Source organism: Macaca mulatta, chromosome 5 (assembly GCF_049350105.2).
Source record: "Macaca mulatta isolate MMU2019108-1 chromosome 5, T2T-MMU8v2.0, whole genome shotgun sequence".
Lineage (NCBI taxonomy): Eukaryota > Metazoa > Chordata > Mammalia > Primates > Cercopithecidae > Macaca > Macaca mulatta.
In genome coordinates, this window is record NC_133410.1 from 25,681,242 (window position 1) to 25,701,414 (window position 20,173).

General features: G+C 35.4%; 1 protein-coding gene across 3 annotated transcripts in view; it reads left to right on the plus strand.

The window, feature by feature from the left end:
* TBC1D19 (TBC1 domain family member 19) overlaps window positions 1-20,173 on the plus strand; it is a 157,238-nt gene that overhangs the window by 55,754 nt on the left and 81,311 nt on the right. For all 3 annotated transcript variants that reach the window (XR_001444697.3, XM_028847965.2, NM_001260783.1), the window contains 2 exon segments: window positions 8,745-8,855; window positions 15,491-15,563. Coding sequence is in view for 2 of the 3 variants with exons in the window: in XM_028847965.2 (XP_028703798.2) it covers window positions 8,745-8,855; window positions 15,491-15,563 (184 nt within the window). In the remaining variant the exon portion in view is untranslated.

Consider the following 20,173-nt stretch of genomic DNA (forward strand, 5'->3'; position numbering starts at 1 on the left):
CCACTAGCAAGACTAATAAAGAAGAAAAGAGAGAAGAATCAAATAGACGCAATAAAAAAAGATAAAGGGGATATCACCACCGTTCCCACAGAAATACAAACTACCATCAGAGAATACTGTAAACACCTCTACACAAACTAGAAAATCTAGAAGAAATGGATTAATTCCTGGACACATACACCCTCTCAAGACTAAACTAGGAAGAAGTTGAATCGCTGAATAGACCAATAAGAGGCTTTGAAATTGAGGCAATAATTAATAGCCTACCAACCAATAAAAAGTCCAGGACCAGATGGATTCACAGGAAATTCTACCAGAGGTACAAAGAGGAGCTGGTACCATTCCTTCTGAAACTATTCCAGTCAATAGAAAAAGAAGGAATCCTCCCTAACGCATTATATGAGGCCAGCATCATCCTGATACCAAAACCTGGCAGAGACACAACAAAAAAAAGATAATTTTAGACCAATATCCCTGATGAACATTGTTGTGAAAATCCTCAATAATACTGGCAAAGCAAATCCAGCAGCACATCAAAAAGTTTATCCACCAAGATCAAGTTGGTTTCATCCCTGGGATGCAAGACTGGTTCAACATATGCAAATCAATACACGTAATCCATCGCATAAACAGAACCAAAGACAAAAACCACATGATTATCTCAATAGATGCAGAAAAGGCCTTCAACAAAATTCAACAGCCCTTCATGCTAAAAACTCTCAGTAAACTAGGTATTGATGGAAGATATCTCAAAATAATAAGAGCTATTTATGACAAACCCACAGTCAGTATCATACTGAATGGGCAAAAACTGGAAACACTCCATTTGAAAACTGGCACAAGAGAGGGGTGCCCTCTCTTATCGCTCCTATTCAACATAGTGTTGGAAGTTCTGGCCTGGGCAATCGGGCAAGAGAAAGAAATAAAGGATATTCAAGTAGGAAAAGAGGAAGTCAAACTGTCCCTGTTTGCAGATGACCTGATTGTATATTTAGAAAACCCCATTGTCTCAGCCCAAAATCTCCTTAAGCTGATAAGCAACTTCAGCAAAATCTCAGGATACAAAATCAATGTGCAAAAATCACAAGCATTCCTATACACCAATAACAGACAGACAGCGAAATTGTGAGTGAACTCCCATTTACAATTACTACAAAGAGAAAAAAATACCTAGGAATCCAACTTACTAGGGATGTGAAGGACCTCTTCAAGGAGAACTACAAACCACTGCTCAATGAAATAAAAGAGGACACAAACAAATGGAAGAACATTCCATACTCATGGATAGGAAGAATCAATATCGTGAAAATCGCCATACTCTCCAAGATAATTTATAGATTCAGTGCCATCCCCATCAAGCTACTAATGACTTTCTTCACAGAATTGGAAAAAACGACTTTAAAGTTCATATGGAACTAAAAAAGCCCACATTGCCAAGACAATCCTAAGGAAAAGAACAAAGCTGGAGGCGTCACGCTTCCTAACTTCAAACTATACTACAAGACTGCAGTAACCAAAACAGCATGGTATTGGTACCAAAACAGAGATATAGACCAATGGAACAGAACAGAGGCCTCAGAAATAACACCACACATCTACAATCATCTGATCTTTGACAAGCCTGACAAAAACAAGAAATGGGGAAAGGATTCCCTATTTAATAAATGGTGCTGGGAAAACTGGCCATATGTAGAAAGGCCATATGTAGAGAGCTGAAACTGGATCCCTTCCTTACATCTTCTACAAAAATTAATTCAAGATGGATTAGATCTAAATGTTAGACCTAAAACCATAAAAACCGTAGAAGAAAACCTGGGTAATACCATTCAGGACATAGGTATGGGCAAGGACTTCATGTCTAAAACACCAAAAGCAATGGCAAAAAAAAGCCAAAATAGACAAATGGGATCTAATTAAACTAAAGAGCTTCTGCACAGCAAAAGAAACTACCATCAGAGTGAACAGGCAACCTACAGAATGGGAGAAAATTTTTGCAATCTACCCATGTGACAAAGGGCTAATATCCAGAATCTACAAAGAACTTAAAGACATTTACAAGAAAAAAACAACCCCATCAAAAAGTAGGCAAAGGATATGAACAGACACTTCTCAAAAGAAAACATTTATACAGCCAACAGACACATGAAAAAATGCTCATTGTCACTCGCCATCAGAGAAATGCAGATCAAAACCACAATGAGATACCATCTCACACGAGTTAGAGTGGCTATCATTAAAAAGTCAGGAAACAACAGGTGCTGGAGAGGATGTGGAGAAATAGGAACACTTTTACACTGTTGGTGGGAGTATAAACTAAACCATTGTGGAAGACAGTGTGGCGATTCCTCAAGGATCTAGAACTAGAAATACAGTTTGCCCCAGTGATCCCATTACTGGGTATATACCCAAAGGATTGTAAATCATGCCACTATAAAGACACATGCACACATATGTTTATTGTGGCACTATTCACAATAGCAAAGACTTGGAACCAACCCAAATGTCCATCAATGATAGACTGGATTAAGAAAATGTGGCACATATACACCATGGAATACTATGCAGCCATAGAAAAGGATGAGATCTTGTCCTTTGCAGGGACGTGGATGAAGCTGGAAACCATCATTCTGAGCAAACTATCACAAGAACAGAAAACCAAACACTGCCATGTTCTCACTCATAGGTGGGAACTGAACAATGAGAACACTTGGACACAGGGTGTGGATCATCACACACTGGGGCCTGTCATGGGGTGGGGGGACAGGGGAGGCATAGCATTAGGGAAAATACCTAATGTAAATGACACGTTAATGGGTGCAGCAAACCAACACAGCACATGTATACATATGTAACAAACCTGCACGTTGTGCACATGTACCCTAGAACTTAAAGTATAATTAAAAAAAAAAAACAATAAAAGTAAAATAATGAAAAAAAAAGTAGTGACTGTACATCACATAGCCTGCTGCCTGGCACATATACATACTCAGGAAATCTTTTTCTTTTTTATTCCCTTCCCTGTTCTAGTAGTCCAGAAGATATCATGAGTGTCTGAATTAAGAGAACAACACTGGAAATGGAAAGAATTTGACAGATTTGAGGGAAATTTTAAGGATGATTTGGGAGCTGATCAGATATGGGGTCTATGAGAAAAAGAAAAGATAATGATCACCTTCAAGTATCTAGGTTGTGTAATTGGCTAGAAGTTACTTGAGGTGAGATAGAGGATACAGGAGGTGGAACAGGGCTGTTAGTGAACGTGATAAGCTTAGTTAAGTTTCAGAGGCATATCAAATATTCAAGTGGAACCCTTCAGTAGATGCTTGGAACTCATTATTTTAATTCACACATGTTTGATTTCACTCTTTCTCTTGGACTTTACACGTAATCCTATTAGGTTTACTGTTGAAATATATGTAGAATACATCCAGTTTTTGTCACCACCACTGCTACATCCAAGCTTCCCAACTGGTCTTCCTACTTCTACCTTTGCCCACCTACAATCTTTTCTTAGCACAGCTTCTGGAGGAAGGCCTTTAAATGCAATTCAGAATAAGCCACTCTTCTGCTATCCAGTGGCTTCCCATCTCATTCTGCTTATTAAATAAAAGCCAAAGTCATGACAGTGACCTAAGATACCCCTTTTGATTTGATATCCCATTACCTGTCTGAGTTCATCTCCAGTTACTGTCCCGATTGGTCTTACTCCAGCTACTTTAGCCTCCTTGCTTACCCCTGGCTTCCTCCCAGCTGAGTGTCTTTGCTCTTTGTTTTATCTGCTGGCAAAGATTTTTCCCTAAATGTCTACCTGCATGCTCCCTTACTACTCATGTCTTTGCTTAAATATCACCTTCTCATTAGAGGTTTCACTAGCTCTTCTGCTTGAACTCCTGATACCCTTTCCAGCTTTTTCTCCACAGCATCTATCATGATGTGTATAACATACTATTGATTTATTTTGCTTATTGCTTGCCTTTTTCGATTACAAAGGAAGCTCCACAGGGGCAAGATCTTTTCATTCTGCTTTGTTCCCTGCTTCAACAGTCACACAGGGTCAAATAATTGACAACACTCACAAGGCTTCTCAGGGTACACCCACATGTGGCTTTCTTTCAGCAAGAGAAAAAATGAACCTGCAAACACAAAGAGATCCACACTTCCAACTGAGCTCTCAGGGCCCTTTCTCAGTTACACAGGATGTGTTTAGATTTTCATTTATAAACCATCAGGATACATGTGAGATACCTTGGTCTAGAGAGCCAAGACGGAATTTTCTTGAGGGGTTGTTGCAACTGGTTATATCAGATGCAATTTGCCAATCTACATTTTCAGTAAACCATGTAAATAAACACATGTGGAATGCCTCTAGGTTAGTTTTGGTCATTAAATAGCATATTACAACTGACTAGTTAGTACATGTCACTGCATCTTGGCCAAGGGTCACTACCAGACTTCCAGGTATTCCTGGAGAGTAGCATTAACACTACCACAAGTCAGCTGTAAGTTAATCCTGTCCTTGACTGCACTGTCCCCAAGTAGAACAGTGCTTAACACAATCTGTTCAATAAATATTTACTGAATGAATGAATAAATGAATCAATGAATGAATGTTTCGCATTTTATCTCTTTATGTTTGCTATTTATTTTTATCTGTTTACATCTGCTAAAGTAAAACTTGGTTAGAAATTATTTTAGAACTTTTGGAATTGTAAACAGTTTACTTTTAATGTTAGACAGTTTAGTAAAAAATTGCCTTTATGATGATGGCTGTATTTCTCTTAGCCTACTAAAAGTTTCTCCCAAACTCTTCCCTTTTCTAGCACTTAAAAGCTGAAACTTTATGTAATTTTTATATGGTTATTCTTAACTATATTTTCTCCTTAATAGCTCATAACATTCTGTTTCTTTGAGGACAGTTCCTTAATTGATCCTTTTATTACTCATGCTGAGATCTTTTTGAAATTCACAAATATTTTAAGTAATTATTTCCTTAATTACAGTTTCTACATGTCTAATATTTTTATTTTTCTGTTATTCATGTATTTACAGTATCTTCTCCTTTTTCTGTCTTTTATGTTTGTCAGTTTCCCTTGTAGTATGATTCCTTATTTATGTAATTAGGCTAAAATTGTGCTGTTAGGTAATTAGGCTAAAATTGTAGATTCTTTGTTACTTTTTTTATTTTTTAAAACAAATACTACTGATATTTTTAGTTTCAATACAGTGTTTGCAATTTTAGGAAACTTTTTTGGTATTATAGCATATATTTTATCAGCTGTTAGCTGTCAGTTCATTAATGTCTTCCTCAAAGATGATAACGTTTCTGTCATCATAATCTCCTCCACTAGATTCTTAATGGTTTTTTTCTCTCTCAAGAGTTTTACTTAAAAACATTTTTTAAAATTATTATGATTGTTTCTTGAAAAATGCATGTTGTTAGAAAAATAAGAAAGCATATGTAACTATACATAAGAATAAAATTTGAAATAAAATAACATACAATGTTATTGCATAACAATAACTACTATACTTTTAAAATAATATTGTGAACATTTTTCATGTCATTACCCATATTAATTGAGGCATATTATACTGTATTTTATTGTATGAATTAAATATACTTTATTTAAATAATTCCTTCTGATAGGTTGTTTGTTTCATATTTTTCCAATGTAAGCAGTACTTCACTAACATTATTTCTGTACGATCCTAGCAAACATATTTATTTTCCTTAGAATCATATTCTATATTTATACTTATAGAAGTAAGATTCCTACTTTAAATGGTATGCCAGTATCTAAGTTGGCTTTTATCTGCTTTTTTTTTTTTTTTTTTGAGATGGAGTCTTGCTCTGTCATCCAGGCTGGAGTGCAGTGGCACTATCTTGGCTTACTGCAACCTTCCCCTCCCGGGTTCAAGCAATTCTGCTGCCTCAGCCTCCCGAGTAGCTGGGACTACAGGTGCACACTGCCACGCCCAGCTAATTTTTTGTATTTTAGTAGAGATGGGGTCTCACCATTGTTGCCCAGGCTGGTTGCGAACTCTTGAGCTCAGGCAATCTGCCTGCCTTGGCCTCCCACAGTGCTGGGATTACAGGCATGAGCCACTGCGCCCGGCCACTTATTTTGGGAAATTCTATAAATGACCTTTTTTTAAGCTCTGCTTTTCAATTTTTTTTCCTTGTGAGTTTGGTTTAGAGGAGATGCCCTGCAATCTTTGTTACTATTATTATTTATTTATTTTTATTTTACTTTAAGTTCTGGAGTACATGTGTAGAATGTGCAGTTTTGTTACATAGGTATACATGTGCCATGGTGGTTTGCTGCACTCATCAACCCGTCACCTGCATTAGGTATTTGTCGTAATGCTCTCCCTCCCCTTGCCTCTGACCCCCTGACAGGCCCTGGTGTGTGATGTTTTCCTCCCTGTGTCCATGTGTTCTCATTGTTCAACTCTCACTTATGAGTGAGAACGTGCAGTATTTGGTTTTCTGTTCTTGTGATAGTTTGCTGAGAATAACAGTTTCCAGCTTCATCCATGTCCCTGCAAAGGATGTGAACTCATCCTTTTTTGTGGCTATGTAGTATTCCATGGCGTATGTGTGCCACGTTTTCTTCATCCAGTCTATCATTGATGAACATTTGGGTTGGTTCCAAGTCTTTGCTATTGTGAATAGTGCCTCAGTAAACATACATGTGCATGTGTCTTTATAGTAGAATGATTTATAATGCTTTGGATATATACCCAGTAATGGAATGGGTGGGTCAAAGGGTATTTCTAGTTCTAGATCCTTGAGGAATCACCACAATGTCTTCCACAGTGGTTGAACTAGTTTACACTCCCACCAACAGTGTAAAAGTGTTCTGTTTCTCCACATCCTCTCCAGCGTCTGTTGTTTCCTGACTTTTTAATGATCACCATTCTAACTGCTATGAGATGGTATCTCATTGTGGTTTTGATTTGTATTTCTCTAATGACCAGTGATCATGAGCATTTTTTCATATGTTTGTTGGCTGCGTAAATGTCTTCTTTTGAGAAGTGTCTGTTCATATCCTTTGCCCACTTTTTGATGGGGTTATTTGTTTTTTTCTTGTAAACATGTTTAAGTTCTTTGTAGATTCTGGATATTAGCCCGTTGTCAGATGCATAGATTGCAAAATTTTTCTCCCATTCTGTAGGTTGTCTGTTCACTCTGACGATAGTTTCTTTTGCTTACAAAAGCTCTTTAGTTTAATTAGGTCCCATGTGTCAATTTTGGCTTTTTTTGCCATTGTGTTTTTTGCTTTTGGTGTTTTAGGCATGAAGTCTTTGCCCATGCCTATGTCCTGAATGGTATTGCCCAGGTTTTCTTCTAGGATTCTTACAGTTTTAGGTCTAACATTTAAGTCTTTAATCCATCTTGAGTTTATTTTTGTATAAGGTGTAAGGAAGAGGTCCGGTTTAAGTTTTGTGCATATGGCTAGCCAGTTTTCCCAGCACCATTTATTAAATAGGGAATCTTTTCCCCATTGCTTGTTTGTATCAAGTTTGTCAAAGATCAGATGGTTGTAGATATGTGGTGTTTTTTCTGTGGCCTCTGTTCTTTTCCATTGGTCTGTATATCTGTTTTGGTACCAGTACCATGCTGTTTTGGTTACTGTAGCCTTGTAGTATAGTTTGAAGTTAGGAAGCATGATGCCTCCAGCTTTGTTCTTTTTCCTTAGAATTGTCTTGAGTATGCGGGCTCTTTTTTGGTTCCATATGAAGTTTAAAGTAGTTTTTTTCCGATTCCATGAAGAAAGTCAGTGGTAGCTTTGGGGATAGCATTGAATCTATAAATTACTTTGGGCAGTATGGCCGTTTTCATGATATTGATTCTTTCTATCCATGAGCATGAATGTTTTTCCATTTGTTGTGTCCTCTCTTATTTCCTTGAGCAGTGGTTTGTAGTTCTCCTTAAAGAGGTCCTGCACATCCCTAGTAAGTTGGATTCTTAGGTATTTTATTCTCTTAGTAGCAATTGTGAATGGGAGTTCAATGATTTGGCTCTCTGTCTGTTACTGGTGTAAGGAATGCTTGTGATTTTTGCACATTGATTTTGTATCCTGAGACTTTGCTGAAGTTGCTTATCAGCTTAAGGAGATTTTGGGCTGAGACAGTGGGGTTTTCTAAATATACAATCATGTCATCTGCAAACAGACAATTTGACTTCCACTCTTCCTATTTGAATACCCTTCATTTCTTTCTCTTGCCTGATTGCCCTAGCCAGAACTTCCAATATTATGTTGAATAGGAGTGGTGAGAGAGATGCCCTGCAATCTTACTTCATCATCTTTCTACAAATATTGTCAATATCTTTTTTTAAATGTGTTAGAATTGGTTCTAAAATTTTTCCTGATAAATATTACAATCAAGCAAGATTTCTTTCTTATCACCTTCTCTGGTAAAGTGTTATAATCAACCAATTTTTATTTTTTCTAACCACCAAAAAGTTTTTATTTTTAACTAAATTCTTAACTTCGTAGATTTTTGTATTGTAGATCATTTATTGGAATATTAAAACTATCCTAATTAAAGTATATTTATGGCATTATATTTTAACATTTCAATATACTTTTATACTATTTTGGAATGTAATTAAAGTATGTGTATCACCCAAATAGTAATTAATTTTGTGGTGATGCACAAAGAATATCCCTGCTAATTTTATAAGTGTAAACATCCTGTAAAGAAACTAACCAATTTTGTTGGATTTGTTTTTAAAGGTATTAATTAATCTTCGCAACCCAAATTATGAAAACGGTGATTCTCATAGTTTCAGGACTCATTTGGGTTTAATTCAAGTTCCTCTGAAAGTAAAAGACATCCCTGAATTGGTAAGTATAGAAACTTAAAAATAAATTAACATCATTTAGAAGATAATTAGAAAAATGTTTTTATACAGCATGTATGTAAAGCAATAGGGTAATCTACTCATTAAACAAATTAATAAAGTGACATTTATTCTTTTATTACAAATATGTATATAGAGAGAGCAAGCTGCTTTGCTAATAGGACTAAAAATGAGTTTGCATTGACCTATAAATGCTTTTGCTTATTTTGTATTTTAATAAGCAGCATAGATTTATGAGACAGCTTGTTGGGATTCAGTTGCCTGGTGGATGGTTATAAAACTAATTGAGATAAATTGTGAGTTTTATAAAATTATTTTTAAGAAAGTACACTTTATTTAATTTCACAAACTTTTGTGGAGCTTGTAACAAGATGAGGCACTTAGGGAGATGGAGAACATAAGAATTAATTAGAGAGTGGCTTTGCTCTGGAGACCATAATATTCTTGTGAGGAAGCTCATTTTAAAATGAAAAGTAGGGAGATTTCCTGATGGTGGAATTAAGAAATTATCACTTCTTCTTTCAAAGTCACCCTAAAACAATAAGGAGCATAGAAATATAAATACTGTCTTTGGTGAAACTAGGAAGCCACTTATAACTCTGGGCATTAATGTATTAAGATAGAGCGCTGATGATAAATGACTTAAACAGGGGAGAAGAATATCAAACCTAAATATCCCTAGAAGATAGAAAGTATGAATGAGATTAAAGTATATTTATGGCATTATATTTTTTGCCAATCATCAGTTTATTATCTTTCAGCTCTAAATTCTCCTTTTTGCTCTGCTTTATCATGCTGGAGCTGGACCCTATAAACATTTCCCCTTTACCAGCAGGCCTGATGTTAGGCTTTGTCAATAGAAGGTTCTAGAGGGACACTGCAAGGCCATAGAAGGAGGAAGGGGCTTCCATTTCTAGCTCCTGTGTGTAGGAGTCAGCAGATTGGGATGCAGGAGGCTCAATAACACTCACCTCAGTAGTCCTCAATAGTCCAGCTCTAACCTGCCCCTTGACAAGTTTTTCCACCACCCCTCGTCTCCCTTTGTGTGGCAGCTCCACTGCCTCTCTACAGAGGTATGAATCTCAGCCTTCAGCACCAGGAGACCCTTTTCTAAGTTCTTAGTTTCTTTTTTGTTTACTTTCCTTTAACCTAGAAGTCATAGTTGCTTTCTGCATTTGCTGCTTCTGTTTTTCCCTGTTCACATTTCTGGTATGACCTATTTCCTGACTAGACACTGACTGATGCAAGAAGCAAGATGATTTTCTCCATAGAACCTTAGAAATGTTCGAGAATTGGAGGTACCACATGTCACAGAAAACCATGGTGAGCCATAGGGCTGAAAATGGAGATTGTGTGAAAGTCTGGATCAGGAGAAGTTAGTCCCCCAGATTTCCATCACCATGCATACTCAGATAACTCCTCCTCCCCCACAGAAGACCAGAGGTGTATTCACTAGAGATCCAGATGCAGAAAGACTGTGCACTCGGAGACCTCAGACATAGAGCAGGACAGGAATGAGCTATTGAAAACAGCGATTAAGTGCAAGTCTGCTGAATGGTGAGACTAATACTCTCATTCTTACCACCACTACCCTACCTTCCTCACCCTCCACCTTCTTTTTCCTTACCCTCAACCAACTCTAGAATGCCAGAGAAAAGACTAACAGGGATTCAGAGAACCCTTACAAAAAAGAGGTTGGCTAGATATTAAATTGCCTCACAATGAAGCCTACTGCATTCTGTGCCTGACCCTTGCCGACAGAGCTTCCAATCAGTTTTTTATTACCTCGTTTCTAAATAGGAATGACCAACCTAGAAACCCCAGACTTTTGAATTCTTCCAGTATGAAAGACAGGACCAAACTAAAGCAAAACCAAACAGCAACAACAATAACAAAACCCAAATAGCCAAATTAGGGAATGACTACTAGTAGGCATTTCAGGTTCTGATTTACATTCATACTCACAGGATACAATAGATGATAACCTGGTACCAGGTTCACTTAAATTTGTGAGTGAAACAGGACAGAAAACAGCATGACAGTATACTAGCATGCCATTAGCAGGTTCATCATCACGGAGAGTCCTTACAGCCATCCAAATGCTACTTCCCAACCCTCACAAGGAAGGTATGCAACTGGAAATGACAAGTCACATAGGCACAACATAGGGAAGTCTCATACACCATAGGAATCATTTCTTGTAATGCACATAAGCATAGCTTCTAAGTCCTCCCAAGAGACACCACACAGGTGGCTAAGGCCTGTGTTTTCCAGTCAGTTTTTGTACTCTACTCACAGTTTTCCGTTTCAGATGTCGTTTACCAGTCAAGGATCATATGTTTTCAGTAAATAACATTGCTTAGCAACATAGTGGGGGCGTTTCTCTTAGAATTTTTTTGTGTGTGTGTGATTCAGTACATTTTCAGGGCAACAGTGATGGGAGAAGGTAAACACAATGTCATCTTCAAATGGACATGTTAACCATTTATTCCCAAAAGGAGACTTTAATGAAACCATTAATGTTCTCAGTAAGATAAAATATTACTTGAAACAAGAACAGAATTTCATTAATGCAAGAAAACACTTGAGAATGAAAAGGAGGTTTTTGGCTTAAGAATATAGTATGCCAAAAAATACATATCGATAGATGAGTTGAAAACAAAGCTGAGGAAATCTTTGTCAGAAGATGAAGCAAAAAACCAAAGAAATGAAAAATAGGAGTGAAAAGATTTCTTAAATTACAAGTTCAATCTACAAAGATTAACATCTGACCAAAAGGAGTTCCAGAAAAGGGAAACGGAGGGAACATAATTAAGTTTATAAGAATTTAAGAAAGATGTGGATCTCCACTGAAAAGGCTTACCAAGTACCCAATGGCATGAATGAAAGAAGATCCACACCAAGGCACTTGAAAACGAGAAAACTGAAAATTTTTTATAAAAGAAAAGCAGAGTATATACAGTGTCAGGAATCAGAGTGGCATCTTACTCTCAGCAACAACACTGGAAGCCAGAAGACTTTGAAGTAATGTCTTTAAAAACCTGAGTGATTTCAAGCCTGGAATTCCATATGTAACCAACAGTCAATCAAATGTTAAGATGGAGTAAACATTTTCTGATGTACTGATCTAAAATATTTACTCTTATTTAGGGAGCTCTTGGTAGAAGTACTTCAAACAAGGTCATAAACAAGAAGCAAAATATGGGACCCAGAAAACAGGATCCCAACCAAAGAGAAGGAGAATTTCCAGAAATGATAGTGAAGAGAAGTTCCAGGACAAAGGCTGTACAACTGGACTGAAACACAACAACCCTAGATTGGAGCAGGAGGTTGGAAGGTTCCAGGAGGGATGCTTGCAAGAAAAACACCAAAAGTGCAGATGATCTCACAGGCTTGACTACATGCGAAATTATATCAAGGAGGGTCTTTTCAGAGTTGTTATGGGTTTAGGAAAAAGAGGTAAATGATTAGAGAAAATTGTATAAGTGAAAAATCAGTTTAATTATGAACAGTGTGGAAAAAAGTATAAGAATGAAAACATTGATAAGTACAACATGCCTCACCAGTGAAATATTTACATAGTCACAATAATGCAAAACTCTCAATATGGATTTAATTAAGAATTAATGATGACTGAAGGGTGGAAATAGAATGTGCATGAGCTAAAATCCTCATTTTCCATATAAAATCAATAGATGATATCTGAAACTGCCACATGTAGAGGCAGTTTCACATGAAGATTAGGTGATGACCCTCTGAAGCCAGCCAACTTGAAGGAGTTTGCTAGGTAAAAAAGCAGGGAAAGGATAATTTAGACAAAGTTTCAGCTTATGTGTGAATGAGACTACTATGTATTCTGTCTGTCTGAAGAGACCCTAAACTGATGCGAATGCATTCTTAGCTATTGGAGAACCAAAAGCTTGTGGCTAATTTTCAAGAAATTGTGGCTATATGATTAAGAGTGTAGTTAGTCCTTTTATTCCTCAGTCATTATGGATAGTTGTCCCTGCCTTGCCTATATCATGTAACCTGGCAATATAATGATTCTGACTCCAGGATGCATGGTTTATCTGTGACCCTAGTCTGCCTGTACAAGTATTGAACTTGGTGAGGCTCAGTGAGTCCTGTGATCCTATAATGGACAGCCCTTAAACCTAATTACAATGTTATGTAGACACATACATATTAAACAGAAATTCCTTATAACTGAGATTTATTACCTCTAAAGTGTAGTTGTGACAAATTCCTATTTACTAATTTGGTTATGTGGAGGCAGCTGGTTAGGACTAAAGCTAAGTAGTGTGGTTCAGTATTTATCGAACCCCTTCGCTATGTCAGGCCCTGTGCCAGGTAGTGAAGCAGAGTGCAAATGTGTGTAAGAGACAGTGCTTGTCTTCCAAGAGCTGCAGGCTAGTGGAGAGGTGGGCAGTAAAAATACAATTTTAATATAATGTGGTTATGTGCTTGGTTGATAAAGGTTAATATATATGCATAGAAAGTTGCTTATATCAGCCTGGAATATCAAGGGAGGCTTCTCTGAAGATGAGATACCTGGGGTGAGTTTTGAAGGAAATCTGAGATTAGGGTCCATGTCTGTTGACACTGAGTTAAAAATAGTCCAGGGCAATGAAGTAGGAAATGGATGTTCAGAGTTCTATTTATGCTTTTTAACATGTCCTAGCCTAAGTAAAACTCTCCATTTTAATTACAGAACCTAATATTAAAGCATTTATTGGGTATAAGTCCCTTTTGTAGTATGAAGATTAAGGTTATTGAAAAAAAGAAATACAAAGGATTTCAATTACAGAAGAGTACCTTAAAATAAATAGAAAACAATGGTTGAAAATGGAAGAATAACAAATTTACCTCTTCAGTCATTAAAAATTGGTAACATAAGATGCAGTCCTTTTTTTTTTTTTTTTTTGCAGTTGCAAGATTTAATAGAGTGAAAACAGAGCTCTCATACAATGGGAGGGGACCCAAAAGGGGTTGCCCACTCCCAGCTCGAATGCCTGGGTTTATATCCCGATCATTTTCCCTCCTCCCCCTGTGCTCTCATGCGATATATGACTTGACAATACTTTACCTCCTGCTTTTAGCCTAAGTTGTATTTTAGTGAGCCCTCTTTACTACCTGATTGGTCGGGTGTGAGCTGAGTTACAAGCCCCGTGTTTAAAGGTGGGTGAGGTCACCTTCTCAGCGGGGCTTAGGAATTCTTAGTTGGCCTAGGAAATCCAGCTAGTCTTGTCTCTCAGTCCCGCCTCTCAACAGGAAAACCCGAGTGCTACTGGGGAGGTTGGCCGATGATTGCTCTAACTGCTTCCTGCTGAATTGGGGCATAGTGGGGTCATGCAGTTGAGATTTCCTCGGGAGGGGTGCCTTCGATGTCATTAACATCAGAGCATGGGCTAGCAGGCCGGTCCTGGGGTCCATGGTAGATCTTAGTCATGGACAAGATGCAGTACTTTTTAAAGTGTAGATAGTTTAAAAATTGAAATATAGTAGTAGTTATTTAAAATCTATACAAAAATGAAATGTGTATATGTATATGTTAGGCTGAATAACTATCTTGTAAAGGACATTAATAAATCACTAACTTAAGTAATAATAGATAATTAGTAAGGATTAAAACTAATTCCATTTTTTAAAGGGCAAGGAAGTATGGGTTTAGCAATTAGAATAGTAACAAAATACTGAGGCAAATATTAATAGAAATATTTAATTACTTAGAGCATAAAAATGTGAATAATGTGAGGTTTTTATATATTTAAAAACTACCAGACAAACATTATTATTTTCCCTAGACATTACTAGATAAGTAGAGGAAGTCTGGAGAATAAATCTGATTTATCCTTATTTTAGCAGAGCACTTGATGGTCCAATTGTACTTAAAAATTAATTTAAGTTGTTTTGGATATTTGCAGTGTTTAGTTGATTAAGATCTGAGTGAGGTACAGTACCACAGAAAGCACAAATACAGGATCATAGTGGTAATTTTAGACAATGATTTTAGAAGATAAAATTGGTAAGTGATACGCATATCGAGTGTTTGTATATGTGTGTGTGTGTTTCAGGAAAGGTTTAAAGTTAGTTTTTTACTGAAAGGATAATTATCATTCCTTATCTTACTGAGTAGTCTGTTACCTAAAAAGGCAAAATCAAGAACTATTTTTGAAAAACAGTTATTTTAAACAATGGCAGCACTCGTTGGTCAAAAGGCAAGAAGTAAAACTTTTATTAGGTAGGAAAAATTAGGAGAAAGAAAAATGTTGCTAATGGCTCTTCATTTGGATAAATATTACATGTTTGTGTCTTTCCCATTGTATATTTATAATTCCTAAATGCTTATATCTTTTCTATTCTTTTCTATTCATTATTTCATATGAAAATAATAAACATTATGTAGTAATCACTGGTTATTCTGTTCCTTAATTTTGGACTAATGCATTATTATTTAGATGTTTAATATGTCCTTTTCTTTTTTAGGTATTTGAATAAAGCAAAGCCTCATTTCACATTGTGATTTTTATTTAAGCTAATGTTTAGGCAAAGGTGATCTTTTAACAATGTGCAGTAAAGTCTGAGATCTATGTCAATTCTACATATGTTATTTTTCAGAAAGAATGCTTTGTGGAACTTGGCTTAAATATAGGACAACTGGGTATAGATGATTCTACACAAGTGCCTCCTGGTTGGTATTTTTCCAATTAATTCAATTAATGATAAATGAGAGTGAGCCTAAGGTTTATATTGCGATTTCCAAGTTAATTTAGCAGTTTTTATTTTTATATCTGAAAACTAAGCGTGCTTTTGCCTCTCCTTGGCTACTGTTATATATTGAATAGAATCCGGTATGTTGTAAGTATTAGAGTTCAACCAGATTTTGTCTTTTTATTTGATCTTTAAAATGATTTTGAAAAGTCATTAGACATATATAAGTTATTTTTGTTGTCAGAATCTTTACTGGCAACATCCTTTCCTGGCCAACAGTATCTGTTTTTACTTTTGTATCACCAAGTTAAGTGAACACTGACGTCTACCTTGAGTCAACATAGGCTTTAAAAATAGTGTCTTTTAAACCTTAATAATCCAAGCAGTTTTCCTAACTTTTCCCTTTTTGTGCATAAATTCAGTGTACGTTTTACTAAATACTACATTGGTATTTAGCTATAATAAAAACGAAGTAAAAATTTACTTAAAGTATGGGAGCCCTGTATTGTAGTGGAAATAATACTAGATAGGGATTAGGAGACTATTCTGGTCTTTCCTCTGCCACTGGCTAACTGTATAACATGCACAAGTCACTATACATCTTTGGACTTGTTTCTTCCTCTATAAAATAAGTTGGCTCTTGCTACTATTATACTAGCAATATTACATAATTATTACTATTATTATTCTATATAATCAGAAATAACCATTGAGTGCATACTATATGTTGCATCTATATTGTCTCATTTTAACCTCTCAGCAACTCTATAAGGTATCTATTTTCATTTTAGATACTTTATTAATGTATAATGCACATAGAGGAATACATATATAATAAGAGGACAGCTTAATGAATTTTTACAAATTGAATACACCTATTAAAATACCCAGAACACTAAACAGAAGCCCTCCTCTACCCTCTTTCAATCTTTAATCCCCATTACAAAGATAACTACTATTCTGATTTCTGGCAGCACAGATTAGTTTTTCAAATTCTTGAACTTCATATGAATAAAAGCATACAGTGTGTCTCTGTGATGTTTGACTTCTTTTGTTCAAATTATATTTGTGACATTTGGCCATATTGTTACATGTGTTTATAGATCATTTGCTTCCCAGTGTTCCACTGGATGCATATACCACACATTTATTTATCTATTCTACGGTTGGTAAATATTTGGGAAGTTTCAAGTTGGGGATAGTACAAATAAGGCTACTATTATCATTCTAGTATGTGTTTTTTGGTGAATGTATCTATATTCTGCTCTGGAGTATATACCTGGGAGTGTATTTGGTCCTAGAAATATTCATTCATTCATTCATGCATATTCATATTTGTATATGTTCATTTTTAGTAAATAACTGCCAATGAGTTTTCAAAAGTGTTAGTACCAGTTTACACTTCCACCAACAATGTATGAGAGTCGTAGTTTTGCTGTATGTCCTCACTGATGCTTGGTGTATTTCATCTTTGTCTTAGTTAGTCTGGCAGTGTATAGTGGTATTGCAATATGGTTTTAATTTTCTTATATAATGTGATGTAGGATTATTATCTTCATTTTAAAGTTGAAGATGTGGAGATGTTAAGTAACTTGCTCCAGGTCACAAAACTAGTAAGTAGTAGAGCCAGGATTCAAAACTAAGTAGTCTGTCTCCAAAGTCTGCTACACTGTACTGCCTCCCTCCTGCCACCTTTGACAGCCTTTTCTTATTTTATAAGAAGATGTAAAATATCTTATAAAATAAAATACCTTATACTTTTATTCATGGCAAATGATAGTCATATAAGAAAAGGAAAGGAAGTAGTAACACAGCCTTGAATTATATTTTTATTTTTTACTTTTGAAATATCTTTAAGAGGTATTTAAAATTATTCTAAATCTCATAGTATCTATGCTTTAGAAGACTTAACATACTGTATTTTTAAACTTACAGTGCAGATTTTCCTTCTTTGATTCATTCATAATATAACAATTGTGTTTGAGACCCTGCTGAGGGCCAGGGGTTGGTAAATACAGAGTTTTATGTAGAATACATAGACATAAGACATAATCTCTGCTTTTAGGGGAAAAAATAGTGGTAAGTGACAGATAAGATACAGTGTGGTATTTGCTGTTATTACCTTTAAAGGGCGACTGGAGCATAGAACATCTAAGCCTGCTTGAAGGAGGCTGACGACCTCTTATTTCATATTTTAGTCTGTGTCTTTCGCTTTAAGTTGGAAATGTAATGCTAATGTTGGAAAATGTTGCTATACTTGTGTTTGGCTAGAGGCAAGTTTTTTATATTCAGAATTAAGTTTAAGTGTGGCTTAAGGGAATTGTGTTCTTACACATCTTTAAAACCTCTGTTACCTCTGTTTTATCATTACTGTTATTCAATTATTATCTTTGAAATGCATTTCTTACTTACGAGCTTTTATATATAAGTCAGGAGAAAAAATCCTTACAATTATACTATAGAATCCTTATTTAACAATAATAAAAAAAAACAGTCATAGCCATCATTTCTATAAACTCATGAACACGCTTTGCATTTATTGTAAATACACACACACATTTACTATGGAAACCATTTGTAAGACTGATATTAACAGAGTGAGCAAGATCAGCATTCTTTCATAAGCCTTTATGATAAAGGAGGTCCTATGTCTGATATTATTGTCTGAGTGTATGTAATAATGAATCTTAATTAGACGAGGGTTCTACTAAATAGACATTTTCTTTCTAAAAGAAAAAACCATACTCAGTGCAGTATTTCCTGAAGCGTTATACTAAGGAGCACTCATAAGATGCCCTGTGAAAAAGAGAATCTTGTTGTCAAATAAGGTTTGAGAAGGGCTGAATAGTATACCTTCTTAAGATGTACAGTGTATGTTACTATCTTAAAGACTATGAGAAGTCTTAACTATTTTAGGTTAGCATCTTCCAAGATCATTTTAACAGAAGTATTTTTCCTGAGCAAGATCTATTAATATAGATGCATCTGTTAACATAATGGTCCTCAGGGCACTCTGAAAAACACAGAATTAGAGTATAAGTTGGAGATTCTGGTTCTGATTTTTTAGGCTTCTTATTCTTAGGACAGAAAATAGCATTTAAAAAACAGAATTATTGTATTTCACATAATTGAATAGTTAAATTTTTTAAGAAGTCTGATTATTGTTATTTCATACTACTTTGGGTAATAAAGCGCTGTTACCATCTAGTAATATCATCTGCTTTTGTTAGAAAATGAGAATTGGCTGGCAACTTATTTTTACTTGATTATTCAACTGTTCTTTATTCATTCAGTGAAAATTACGAATATAAAACATTTCTTGGCACATTATGAGAAGAAAATCTTGAACTGTATAAACTACATTGATTGAAATGAACATAAAGGATTATAATTTGAATCTTAAGAGAAAATTTAACTTAATCCTTAGTCAAGGAGGATGAAAAAAATCGAGCTGTTATGGGCCAGTTTTGTGATGTGCTTATCAAGATAACTGAGAAGAACCAGTTATGGGGTTCTCTGTGAAAACTATCTCCAGTGCCTGTAATACACTGTTTGTTATTTTCTGAAAGTTTACTGAGCTAAGCCCCACTATAGTATGCTGCAGTATTACATCTGCCGTTTCATGCTATTACAGTGTTCACTGAAGCATTGTCTTCTTTGGCCACTAAGTCTCAGAAATCATAGCTGATTAAAATGAAACTGTATTGTTACTATATACATATATACATATGTTACTATATACATATATATATGATTATGTTAGGGATCCCAGACACTTTCCTTAGTCATTGTATAATCTGTTCAACTAATTACTTCCTAATTACTTCAGAAGTACTAGGACTACAATAAACTAAAAGAATAAGGCATTCTGGCTCAAATACTCTAGTGAAAAAACAGCTTAATGCATTATTTTTTAAAACTAAAAAATTATGTAATACTGAAAATGTAAAAGATTACTTACATTAATCTTTCTTTGATTAAGAGAATTCTTCTGATTTTTCCTTAGTGTTGCAATTTTATATTTCAAAACTAGAGTTTTCAAGTACTGCAGGTAATAGAAAAATGACTGCTAATTTTTAAATAACTTCTATAGAAGTACAACATACATACTGGATAGCACACAAATCACATCTATACAGATCAGTGAATTTTTACAAAGTAAAAAGGAGGTTACACTTGCGTAACCTCCAGCTAGACCAAGAAACAGAATATTACCGGCACCTCAGAAGCCCCCTTAGGCACATGTCCAGATTCTGTCACGCTCATGGGTAAAAACTATTCTGCCTTCTGGCATCACAGATTAGTTTTGCTTATTTTTGTACTTTATAGAAATGAAATCACATATACTCTTGTATGTTTGGCTTCTTTTGCTTTTCCTTATAATATTCAAGGTGTTGTAGAGAATTATAAATCATTCATTCTCATTGCTGTATTATAACCTATTGTATGAATATGCCACTGTCTAGTATACTGCTGATGGTAATTTGAGTTGTTTACATTTTCAGTTATTATCAATGGTGGTGCTGTGAATATTCTTATACACATCTCTTGGTGCACATATGTATGCATTTGGGTTTATAACTGAGAGTG